This window comes from Terrapene carolina, unplaced genomic scaffold, assembly GCF_002925995.2.
Source record: "Terrapene carolina triunguis isolate 2854851 unplaced genomic scaffold, T_m_triunguis-2.0 Scaffold21, whole genome shotgun sequence".
Classification (NCBI taxonomy): Eukaryota; Metazoa; Chordata; order Testudines; family Emydidae; genus Terrapene; species Terrapene triunguis.
This window is the reverse complement of record NW_020664372.1, coordinates 1,873,650-1,886,165: the sequence shown is the minus strand read 5'-3', so window position 1 is coordinate 1,886,165 and position 12,516 is coordinate 1,873,650. Positions and strand designations below refer to the sequence as shown.

At 39.6% G+C, this 12,516-nt stretch overlaps 1 protein-coding gene across 1 annotated transcript in view; it reads left to right on the top strand.

The window, feature by feature from the left end:
• Positions 1-12,516, top strand: part of DACH1 (dachshund family transcription factor 1) — a 460,057-nt gene that overhangs the window by 240,271 nt on the left and 207,270 nt on the right. Inside the window, exon 3 of the mRNA XM_029912724.1 lies at positions 784-945. Within this exon, the coding sequence (XP_029768584.1) occupies positions 784-945 (162 nt within the window). The remainder of the gene's footprint in view (positions 1-783; positions 946-12,516) is intronic.

The window sequence follows — 12,516 nt, the reverse complement described above, 5'->3', positions numbered from 1 at the left end:
AGCTCATTATTACAATATAGTGTTTCACAAATATAGCTAGATGCAGAGATTTTGTCTGGAGATGGAGAATTTATCATAGGAGATGTAGAACTTGGGATGCAGGAGGGTGGGGCTTGGGAATTAAAGGAGTTACACACTTTGTGTGAGGTATCTCTGGTAGATGCCTTGAGGTCTAAGCCTGCTTGTAGGATTGTAAATAATTATATATATTTTTTCCTATGATCTACATAGCTAACCTTTCCTTTAAGAAAGCTATGGCTGTTTTAGTATGCCCCATTTATTCTGCTAGAGTAATTTGGAATTTTATGTGAGCTCAGGGAGAATGGCTTAATTGTGAATATAACTTATTAGTCATGAATATGCTATTCAAACTCTATGGCCCTGATTTTTAGCTTGTCCTCCAGTGTTTCAAGTGTAGTTTTGCACCCAAAGTTTATTGCAGGTATATTTATTTACACTCACATTTGCACCTAAATACATGGTTTGCTGGTGAAGTTAGGCTTCTAAATGGGTATGTTTGTAGCTGCAGTTGTATTCTGACTAAAGCAATTAGAGACCAATTTTGTGAATTCACGTGTATATAAGTAACTATTTACATAGTATGTTATGCATTTTACATTAAAAAGTAAACAGTCTCCTAAGCAAATAAGGATGGATATTATTCAGTATTATCCTCTGCTAATTATGTAGTAAATGATGAAGGAAGAGTAACAGTTTCAAGCCCTACACTAATGAAGAGTCATAGTATAATGTATATTAAGTTTCATTCATATTTCTTTGTAGGTCTGACAGCAGCAGCTGCAGCAGCAGCAGCTGCTACCAATGCAGCCATAGCAGAAGCAATGAAAGTGAAAAAAATCAAATTAGAAGCTATGTCCAACTATCATGCCAGTAATAACCAACATGGAGCAGAGTCTGAGAATGGAGATCTGAATTCAAGTGTTGGTAAGTTTTGGAAGTAAACATTACATACATACATGCCAGTAATGTATCAATTTCTTACTACAATGATACCCTTTCTCCCCCTTCTCCCCGGACCATTAAACCTTTGATTTTGGGAAAATTTGGCACATTTGCAGGCCACTTTTGTGCATGTTTAGCTATATTTTGTAGCTGATCTTTACAGGAGCACTCAGCATTGTTGTTACTATTATAAGAACATCCTTTCCTTTGTAGGATGCTACTTCAGACCCCAGTTAATATTTTCCATGAAAGAAAGCAGTTTGATTGCTAAGAGTTCATTTTTCAAAGCACAGGTACGGTGACAGATGAAGGTATCAGAACGAAATTTAACCATGTCTCCTACTCACTCTACCAGGTATCGACTTTAGGTAATTCAGAACAGTTGCTTGAAAGCAAAATGTTTCACAGTTTCAGGTGCCCTGTGACAAAAGGAAAACATACCTACCCAATAAATTATTTCCACGCTTTACAATTAATCTCCTATTTTAATAAACACATTCTTAAAATGTTGTTAAATGAGTTTTTTCTGTTTCTTAAACAATTATTAGCAACTTCTGTTCTTTCGAAAAAGGAATTGTTCCGATACATTATATGCATTTCTCTGGCGAGTTTGTTTTGATAAAACACACTTCAAAGCTAGACTAACTTTTTTTGTTGATTAAATCATATGCATGTTTCTGCAGTAAAATGGTTTGTTTTGCCTTTTTATTGTACTGACTCCTTTTATCACGTTGAGACAGTACTAACAAGATAACTCAGCAGTAGTAATCCAGTGACTAAAATGTATGTTCAGAATACTATATTCAGGATAAGCATATATAGAAATAAAATGGCTCTTGACGGTTCAGTACATTCCTTTCCCCTCCCCATATTCTTCATACCTTTTGAGATTACTCTTAAGGATAAATAGTTGTCTAACAATAAATAAAAGTGGCTGCATGCTATCCAGATCAAGAGTCTTTTGAAGAGCCTAGGGAAGCCCACAAGAGCCAATGGGCTAGACTTTTCCCCCATCTCCAGCCAATGGGAAGGTGGTGGACCCAAGGCGGGAGCATCCAGCCATGCATGCTTTCTCATATCCCCTCTTTCTGCACGGCATACTTCCACTGCAGATGGATCAAAGCTTCACCCCCTGTTGATTTCAGGGGAGGGGCATTTCTTTCATTCAAAATAAAAGTAGGTGACTACTGTTTCTGTATATTTCTGCATGTACTTATAGTCTACTTATGTAAATATAGATAGAGTGGGGACTGCAGTGCCAAAACACTCTGGCCATTTTTTTTTAAACAACAACAAAATGTATACTTGAAAATTCCTATCAAGAGAGTGTCAGGTTTTTTTTTTTCCAATAAAGAACTGCTCTAGGAGCAGAGAAAAACCACCACAGCACTTCGGAAAGCTTCTCCAGTGACAGTGAAGAAGGAGGCCCGAACTAGTGTGCTAGCTACTGAAATACCAGCAATGACCAGAGCTGTAGGGAGTGAAAAAAGCAACCTGTCTTCTTGGCAGGAAGTCAGGGGTGAGTAAGAGGAAGGCAGTAGCAGAAATTTGAAAGCAGGAGAGATGCAACAGTGAATTGGGAAGAGCAGGTGGCCCTCAGAGAAGCAGAGGAAAATGGGGCAGTGAGGAGGAATGTGAGGGTAGCATTACCAGCTGGCAGGATGAAGAGGCAGTAATGGATGTAGAAACGTGTGGATCTTGAATGCAGGATTCAGATGCATACATTATATGAAGTAATACATTCAAATATTATGCTATGGGACTAATCCTGTTTAGCAGTTCTAGAGACAAAGTTCTTGTTTGCTTATGGCACTGTAGAAGTTAGTAATAGTTAACAAAGTAAATAGAATGCAGCTTCTGTGGGACAATAGTTAAGGAGATGATTTTGGATTAAAAAATGAATTGTTTTTATACCTCAAAACTAGCAAATATGGAAGCATAATTTATAGACTTTTAGTATGATAATCAAAAGTGATCAATTCATAAGTACAGTCAAGTTATTTCTGTAGTAAATATGTACTACTGTATATGTAAAGCAGAGGTGGCCAAACTTACTGATCCTCCAAGATGCATATGATAAGCTTCAGAAGTTTGAGAACTGGGCGCACCTGCTCGAAGCTTCTGCCCAGCTGCAAAGTGGTGGGGCTCGGTGCTACAGCCCCGCGGGAGGCACCTGCCAGTGCTCAGGGCTTCAGCAAGCACGCGGATGAAGCCCCGAGCCCCATCAGGTGCCTCTTGTGGGGAAAAGCCTCTAGAGTCCCTCCCCCAATCTGGTAGGTGGAGAATGGGCTGACGTGGGGGGTTCCGTGAGCCACACTTTAACTGTAAAAGAGCCACATGTGGCTCGCGAGCTGCAGTTTAGCCACCTGATCTAAAGTAAGGCTTTTAATTGCCATTTTTTGAATGCTTGTGTAACGTTGACAGACACCGGTTGTTGGTGGCCAGGATTGAACTGGGGACCTCTGGAGCTTAGTGCATGAGTCTCTACAGCGTGAGCTAAAAGCCCAGTGGCTGTTAGCTAAGAGTGTAGCGCAAACTCATTAATCTCTCTCTCTAGGTGGTCTCGGTGCCACTAGATGGGACAGAACACCACACCGAGGAGATGTGGGGGTTACACTTGCTAGCCGCTCAGCATTACCTAAGTACAGAATGAAACGCTTCCTCAACCTTGTTGCAATGAATAGTAACATTCTAATTTCTCCCATGTCTTCAAGGAAATCTCTGTGAATGTAGTATGCCTAGTACACTATCATCTGCTATATTATATCTGCTCAGGGCCTCTTGGTTCAGGACTTTGTTTACTGTTTAGCATGGCTTACCTAGTGTATAGCATCACATACATGTATGGATTTATAGAAATAAAAACTTGGAATTATACTAGATCAATGAGTTACAGATAAAAAAAATCTCTAACTAGATCATCAGAATAAATCATAATGGCTTAAAAATAGCCATTATACTCTTGTGTCAATGATAGTTGCCTGGCCTGATGGATGCTCCTAGATGGAGGCTATGCTAAGAAATATCAAGCAGGCTTCGGCTGAACTATTATAACTACTGAGGGAAACTTTTAGAGGCACAAATGGAATGCAGTAGTCTAACTCAGATTGACTGTCAGTGGGAATTAGATGCCTAGTTGCCACGTGTGCCTTGAAAATCTCTTCCATTATAACCAGAACCTGTATTTTAAAATGCGACAAAAAGTCCTGTGGCACTTTATCAACTAATAGACATATTGGAGAATAAGCTTTTGTGGGTAAACACCCACTTCGTCAGACGCATGTAGTGGAAATGTCCGGAGGCAGGTATAAATATGCAGGCAAGAATCAGTCTAGAGATAACGAGATTAGTTCAGAGAGGATGAGGCCCTCTTCTAGCAGTTGAGGTGTGAACACCAAGGGAGGAGAAACTGCTTTTATAGTTGGCTAGCCATTCACAGTCTTTGTTTAATCCTGAGCTGATGGTGTCAAATTTGCAAATGAACTGAAGTTCAGCAGTTTCTCTTTGAAGTCTGGTCCTGAAGTTTTTTTGCTGCAGGATGGCTACCTTTAAATCTGCTATTGTGTGTCCAGGGAGGTTGAAGTGTTCTCCTACAGGTTTTTGTATATTGCCATTCCTAATATCTGACTTGTGTCCATTTATCCTTTTACGTAAGGATTGTCCAGTTTGGCCGATGTACATAGCAGAGGGGCATTGCTGGCATGTGATGGCATATATTACATTGGTGGACGTGCAGGTGAATGAACCGGTGATGTTGTGGCTGATCTGGTTAGGTCCTATGATGGTGTCGCTGGTGTAACTATGTGGGCAGAGTTGGCATCGAGTTGGCATGGATTGGTTCCTGAGTTAGAGTTACTGTTGTGTGGTGTGTGGTTGCTGGTGAGAATATGCTTAAGGTTGGCGGGTTGTCTGTGGGTGAGGACTGGCCTGCCTCCCGAGGCCTGTGAAAGCGAGGGATTGTTGTCCAGGATGGGCTGTAGATCACTGATGATGTGTTGGAGAGGTTTCTTTCTTGGGCTTGTCTTGCAGCAGGAGGCTTCTGGGTACACGTCTGGCTCTGTTGATTTGTTTCCTTATTTCCTCGTGCGGGTATCATAGTTTTGAGAATGCTTGGTGAAGATCTTGTAGGTGTTGGTCTCTGTCTGAGGGGTTGGAGCAAATGCGGTTGTACCTCAGCGCTTGGCTGTAGACGATGGATCATGTGGTGTGTCCAGTATGGAAGCTGGAGGCATGAAGGTAGGCATAGCGGTCAGTGGGTTTTCGGTATAGGGTGGTGTTAACGTGACCATCACTTATTTGTACCGTGGTGTCTAGGAAGTGGACCTCTCATGTAGATTGGTCCAGTCTGAGGTTGATGTTGGGGTGGAAGCTGTTGAAATCATGGTGGAATTCTTCCAGAGTCTCCTTCTCATGGGTCCAGATGATGATGATGTCATCAATGTAGCGTAGGGAGAGAAGGGACGTGAGTGAACGAGAGCTGAGGAAGCGTTGTTCCAGGTCAGCCATAAAAATGTTGGCATATTGTGGGGCCATGCGGGTGCCCATAGTGGTGCCACTGGTCTGGAGGTATATATTGTCACCAAATTTGAAATAATTGTGCATGAGGATAAAGTCATAGAGCTTAGCAACCAGTTGTGCTGTGGCATCATCAGGGATACTGTTCCTGACAGCTTGTATTCCATCTGTGTGTGGGATGTTTGTGTAGACAGCCTCCACATCCATGGTGGCTAGGATGGTGTTTTCTGGAAAATCATCAATGCATTGTAGTTTTCTCAGGAAATCAGTGATGTCACAGAGATAGCTGGGAGTGTTGCTGGCGTAGGGTCTAAGTAGAGAGTCCACATATCCGAACAGTCCTTCAGTGAGAGTGCCAATTCCAGAGATGATGGGTCCTGGATTTCCAGGTTTATGGATCTTGGGTAGTAGATAGAATAACCCTGGTCGGGGCTCTAAGGGTATGTTGATTTGTTCCTGTGTTAGTGTAGGGAGTGTCCTGAGTAGATGGTGCAGTTTCTTAGTATATTCCTCAGTGCGATCTGAGGAAAGTGGCCTGTAGAATTTGGTATCGGAGAGTTGTCTGGCAGTCTCCTTTTGGTAGTCAGACCTGTTCATGATGACAACAGCACCTCCTTTATCAGCCTCTTTGATTATAATGTTTGGGTTGTTTCTGAGGCTGTGGATGGCATTGCGTTCTGCACGACTTAGGTTATGAGGCAAGTGATGTTGTTTTTTCTAGAATTTCTGCCTGTGCACGTTGGCGGAAGCATTCTATGTATAGGTCCAGACTGTCATTTCGACCCTCAGGAGAAGTCCATGTGGAGTTCTTCTTCTTGTGCTGTTGGTGGGAGGTTATCTGTGTATCAGTGCACTGTTCAGTGTTATCTTGAAAGTATTCTTTGAGTCGGAGATGGCGAAAGTAGGCTTCCAGATCGCCGCAGAACTGTATCATGTTTGTGGGCGTGGTGGGGCAAAAAGAGAGTCCCTGAGATAGGACAGACTCTTCTGCCTGGTTGAGTGTGTAGCTCGATAAATTGACAATATTGCTGGGTGAGTTAGGGGTACCACTGTTGTGGCCTCATGTGGCAGGTAAGATTTTAGACAGCTTACGGTCCTTTTTCCTTTGTAGAGAGGTGAAGTGTGTAATGTAGATCTCCTGTCTTATTTTAGTAAAGTCCGTTTGTGTGGAAGGTTAGTTATTTATGAAAGTTTCTAGGCTGGAGAGCTCTTTTTTGATGTTTTCCTGTTTGCTGTATAGGATGCTGATCAGGTGGTTCCTCAGTTTCTTTGATAGTGTATGGCATAATCTCTCACTGTGGTCTGTGCAGTATGTAGCTAGCAATGGATTTTTCACCTTCAGTCCATTTGGTATGATGCCCATCCGTTTGCATTTGGAAAGGAAGATGATATCTGTCTGTACTTGTGCAAGTTTCTTCATGAGGTTGATGGATTTCCACTCCATACTCCATATTTTAAAATGTTATCATTACGTATCTAGTCAATATTTTGTTTATCTAGACATCTGGAACTAATTGAGAGTATTAGATACATACATTATTAGTGAGTTACAATATATATGGTTGAACTTGCATTTTAAACGTATTATTGAGGGCTGTGGGAGAAGGGATAAAAGATGAATAAAAGTAGTTTGATCACAGTCTACATTTTAAGTGTACATGACACACCTGACAAAACACATATCAAAGCAAGAAAATTCAAGGTTAAAGCTAAACAAAAGTAACTTATTCCATTATATTGTGCTATTATAGCCTATTTAGTATACATGGAGGGGATAATACCTTGATCTCAGGCTCCTGCAGTACCTATGCAAAGTAAGGCAAATTAAGCATGAAGTCCCAATTTGAATTGTTAGTTTTAGTTTGGAATTGTCTTGCTTTTTTGGTTTTAATCAGACACTTAATATGACTTATAGAAGTCATTTTTGTGGCTGAATATTTTGCAGTTATCCCCAGCACTACACAAATTTACCAACTGGTCCTTTGAAGCAATGGCCAAAAGGCTAGCGAGTAAAGGAAGTTAAAGGAAGTCAGTGATACTAATAAGTAATTATTTTCTATCCTTCAGTTTTACATGGTAACCTTGAGTTTACATCCTCCCACCAGAATTATCATTTTAGGAGAAAAAATAAGGAACCATGGAGGAATCAGAGTGAGGTATTAGCACACTGAGTAAAATATATGGCAGCTACGCCTTTCTCCCCCATCCACAATCAATTGGATTCTTTTAGTTTAATATTTACTTGCTAAGATGAGATGCTAGTCTGCATGGTGATAAACAGTCTGCTACTGGCATCTGAAGGTGACCTGTCAGTTCATATGGACAAATCTCCTGCTTACTGAAATGTACAAAATAAATCATTAAAGCAGGCAGGTGCTCATTCCCAGATTTAAATCACCATAGATTTATGATTTGAATTAATGCTTCATTTGGTCATAGAAATAGATGCTGAGACAAATGATATGCAGTGGTTGGAGCTTCCATACTGTAGCCATCCTAATATTGATTACTGAGATGTCTTTGCAATCTCTTGTTTATATCAAGTACTGTCTTGTGACAGGTTGGCTGATATGAGCTACATTGCAGATAAGAAGGAAAAATGTCCTGGATTCTTTTTAGTGGCAACTCTAGACACAACATGCAGGCCAGATAATTTTTGTTTGTTTGTTTAAAGAACTATCTACATAAACCAGCATTCAAAACTCTACTGCTTCTAGGATTATGCTCTTATAAATGCAGGATTAGAAGAAGAAAATTCACAAGGTCAAACGTTAAATTGACTTGAAATGTTTTTTTTTTCTGTTTGTTTGCTGTATTAACATATCTTCTGTTATTATGATCAGTAACAATTTTATTTTAATGCAAGTAAATTATGTACAGATTGTATATTTGAGTTTTGTACTCCAAAAATATAAGTACAGTGAGCATCTCAATTGTTTCACTGTTTTTAAACACTTACTGTAATACTTCATAAACAAAGAGTAGCAAAAGGAATGAAATCTTTAAAGGTAAATACATTTTAAAATTATTCCTCTGAGCTAGCCTCAAATTACTGTAAGTTAGTAGGAAAAGTCCCTGTAATTTTGCTTCCCTCAACATTTTATATGATTAAAATACTATGTAGACTGTTTAGGGAATACTCCAAGGATTTGCGAGGACCTTTGCCACTAGCTAATATCTGACTCATGGAACTTGTAAACAGCTATCAACAATAGTAAATTACTTTCTTAGTAGGAAATGAGTTCATATCTATTCAAAAAGTGATCTCAAAACAGATGTCCCAAGAAAATGTCATTGTTTAAACTGTATCATACCAAAAAACCTGCTATTATTTCTTTAAGGAAATGAAGCAATCATAAAGACTTTGGTGTTCTCTGTTTCTAAACACAATTAGGAAATACAAGACAGTATTTTACACTTCGCTAGCACAATAATCCATAAACAACCACAAAATGTGTTGAAAATTAAGAGGGGATCTTGACATTTTAGGCTTCCTTTTTATCCACATTAGCTTACAACATTTAAACTCTGAGACACATGTAAGGAAAGCCAAGATCTGTTGCCTGAAATTAACGGTTGCCCTGCTTAACATTATCCCTTCCCTTCTCCAAAAAGAGTGGAAAAGACATTGAGATGAAATTATTTTTCTCTAGTGACCTCTCCCAATAATAGAACTGTACAAAATGCGGTCATTTCCTTTCTCTAAACACACGTCTATTCTGAAGGAAAGAATTACTTTTATGGTTTCAGGAAAAAGTCTTGGAGACCTTGAGAAAGCAAATAAAAGGAAACAGAGAATGCAGGCCACTGAGCACAGCTCTGCAGTTGCACATCTGATTCTCTGCCTTGGCAATGTTAATGAACCTCAAATCCTCTCTATAATTAGATGAGGGAATTGCTTATATTTTCAAACAGATGATGCTGCTATAATGAAACGATTGACAGGGAACTTAAGAGTGTCTACAGTAGTCATTTGGTTTCTGTTTTTTTTTTTTTAAGTTTAAAAAGAAGATTGGCTGTAGACACAGGTCCTGGGAGAGGTAGTAATTTACAAAGAATGCTATGACAGGTGTCTTTGTACAGTGAGGAAATAAAATGGAAGAGAGAGGAATGATGGGCAGGTATAGCAATTTTTTTGGGGAGGAGGTGTCCTATGCTTATTCTGCTTGGGTTCTTTAAAAGGGGCCGGGACTCAAGAGATGGATCCGGATTGAGTGCACAGCTGTAACTGCTGATGAGCTAATTGCTCCTTATCTCTCAGCCCCATTCATCTTCATTTTTTACCAATTACCGAGAATTATCTGTGTTCTCAGTTGGATATGAGAGTTAATCCTTTTTGGTTAAGCTGGCAGTACTGTGAGCAGATTCCAAATTGTAGGGTGAAAAAGCCAGAGCAAGCGTGTTCTGAAGCTGTCTCCAGTTCAATGACAGTATCACTAGTTCATAAGAATTTTACTATTGCTTAACAGTTTAAACACTGAAAGCTTTTTTTTTCCTTTTTACATTTTTTATTAATATATATATTTTTTCTGCTGTGTTTAATTGTAAGCCTTAAATACATTCCCCAGGTGGACAGAAGTTTAAACGATTTCTAAAAACTACACATTTGCAAAGTTGAAAACAAGACAAATACAATTTCAGAAAGAAAATTTCCCCATAGTGTGGCAATGTTCAATATGTGATACATAAGAATCACCCTATACTCTAAAGTTTTAGGAATGGGACCATACCTATAAAATTGCTCAGTGCCATAGGATATCATGAGAGCTTGGCAATGATATGTCTCTACTTCTGTAAACTTCTTTGATGAAAAGTGCTGTCTAGGTGCTAGCAAAGGGATAGTCATATAGCCCTAAGGACATATGTTAGATGTTGAACACATCACATTTCAAGTTAAAAGGAATGCTTTCATAAAGCTGTTCCCTGGGAATGCACAGAGGTACCAGAAACAGATCATTTGGTGGCAGCCAGGCCACTAGACATTGTCTTTTGTCTTAAAAGGCAGTACTGTGGAAAAATGAATTGTCATATTGAATGTCAAGCCTTAAAAGGAGTGTTAATCTGCTAGTGCAGGACATTCAAAATAGTCATGGGTTTCCTAATACTTCAGGATCTGCTTCCTGCGCCTTTCACTGCGACTCTTTCAGTTGCTAAACAAGACAGCCAGTCTGAGGTTATAAACTTAACAGCAACTAGCAAATTTATGAAAGAGATTAGCGGAGCCTCAGTGCTTTCACACTGGACAGTCAATAATATTAAAAAGGTGAGACCTCCATCTAGATTAAGTCCTTAGTGCCAGCAGTTGGGATTTCCTGAAATAAGACATGAATGAGTTAATAGTTCTTGCCCAAAGCTGTGATATAGAAGTGACAAAATTGTGGCTGAGACACAATGAAAATAGAAATAAACAACAACCCTGTGTTGAAAACAGTAGATGAAAATTTCATATTGTCATCCAGAAGACTATTTACAAGACAACTTTGCATTTTAAGATTTGTTCTTATTCTATATCAGTAAATATATATCAGTCCTCAAAGAGCACTTGTACCTGTGTGGTTTCCTGTTCCCATCAGGGATGTCAGTGGTAGCTTGCTCTATCCCTTTTTCCTAGTCCAAGCTTGGAATTTGGGATTCAGTTCTCAGATCATCAATTTGATGACAAATCAGGATAGCTAGATGTCTTGTCTCTGGTCAGAATCTAAAATAACTACTTATATGTAGACAAGCATTCAGTAGCCATGTAATGCCCACTTATATGCACAGAATAAGGGGGGGGGGAACAAACAAACAAACAAACAAAAACACCCTGCACAGAAATGGGCAATTTTACACAGTGGGAAAAGTTCCTTCCTATTTCCATATATGCTCTGCAACCCAGTGATGATCAAAAAGTCCAGTCTTTCCCTTGTCACATGTCTCTATATAAAACCAACCAACCATTCCCAATTCTAATGGTCCTAAATCCAAGCAGGCAAACCCACAGATGAGAAATAAGATGGAATGTAGTGAGATGGAAGATCTTCTCTTTTTGACAATTCATCACGTGTACAATCCAAATACACCTCTGATCACACAGTCCTCTGGGTTAGTCTTGTGAGGAGGTCAACTTTAAATTTGCCAGTTGTACACTCACGTAGAGACTGACAAATCAGTCCATGCCTGATGTGCAACCAGAATGAGACCCTCTCCAAGTACTGGAACTACCTGGGAGGATCACAGCAACATAGTCCTGTAGCATGGTGCCTGTCTTTGGAATCAGCCTTTGTATCAGATGACTGGAAGGTACTAATGCAATGACGATTTCTAAAAAAGGGATCTAGAGGAGATCCTGGCAATTACAGACCAGTGAGCGAGGCATATTGGTAGAAACTGAAATAAAGAACAGACTTATCAGTCACATAGATAATCACTATTTGTTGGGGAAGAGTCAACATGGCATTTGTAAAGGGAAGTCATGCCTCATTAATCTTAATGAATTCTTCAAGGGAGTCAGTAAGCACATGGATTAGGATGATCCAGTCAATATAGTGTACTTGGATTTTCAGAAAGCCTTTGACAAGGTTCCTCACCAAAGGCTCTTAAAGAAACTAAGTAGCCATGGGATAACAGGGAAGGTCCTTTCCTGGATCAATAACTTGTTGAAAGATAGGAAACAGAAGGTAGGAATAAATGGTCAGTTTTCACAATGGAGAGAGGTAAATAGCAGGGTCCCCCAAAGCACTGGAACCTGTGCTGTTCAACGTATTCATAACTGATCTGGAAAAGGGAGTGAGCAGTGTAATGGCAAATTTATTCAAGATCATTAAGTCCAAAGCAGACGGTGAGGAGTTAAAGAGGGATCTAACTAAACTGGGTGACTGGGCAACAAAATGGCAGATGAAATTCTATATTGATAAGTGGAAAGTAATGCACATTGGAAAAAATAATCCTAACTGCACATATATAGTGATGGGCTCTAAATTAGCCAGTAACACTCAAGAAAGAAAGAAGGCTTGGAGTCACTGTGCATAGTTCTCTGAAAACGTCCACTCAATGCAC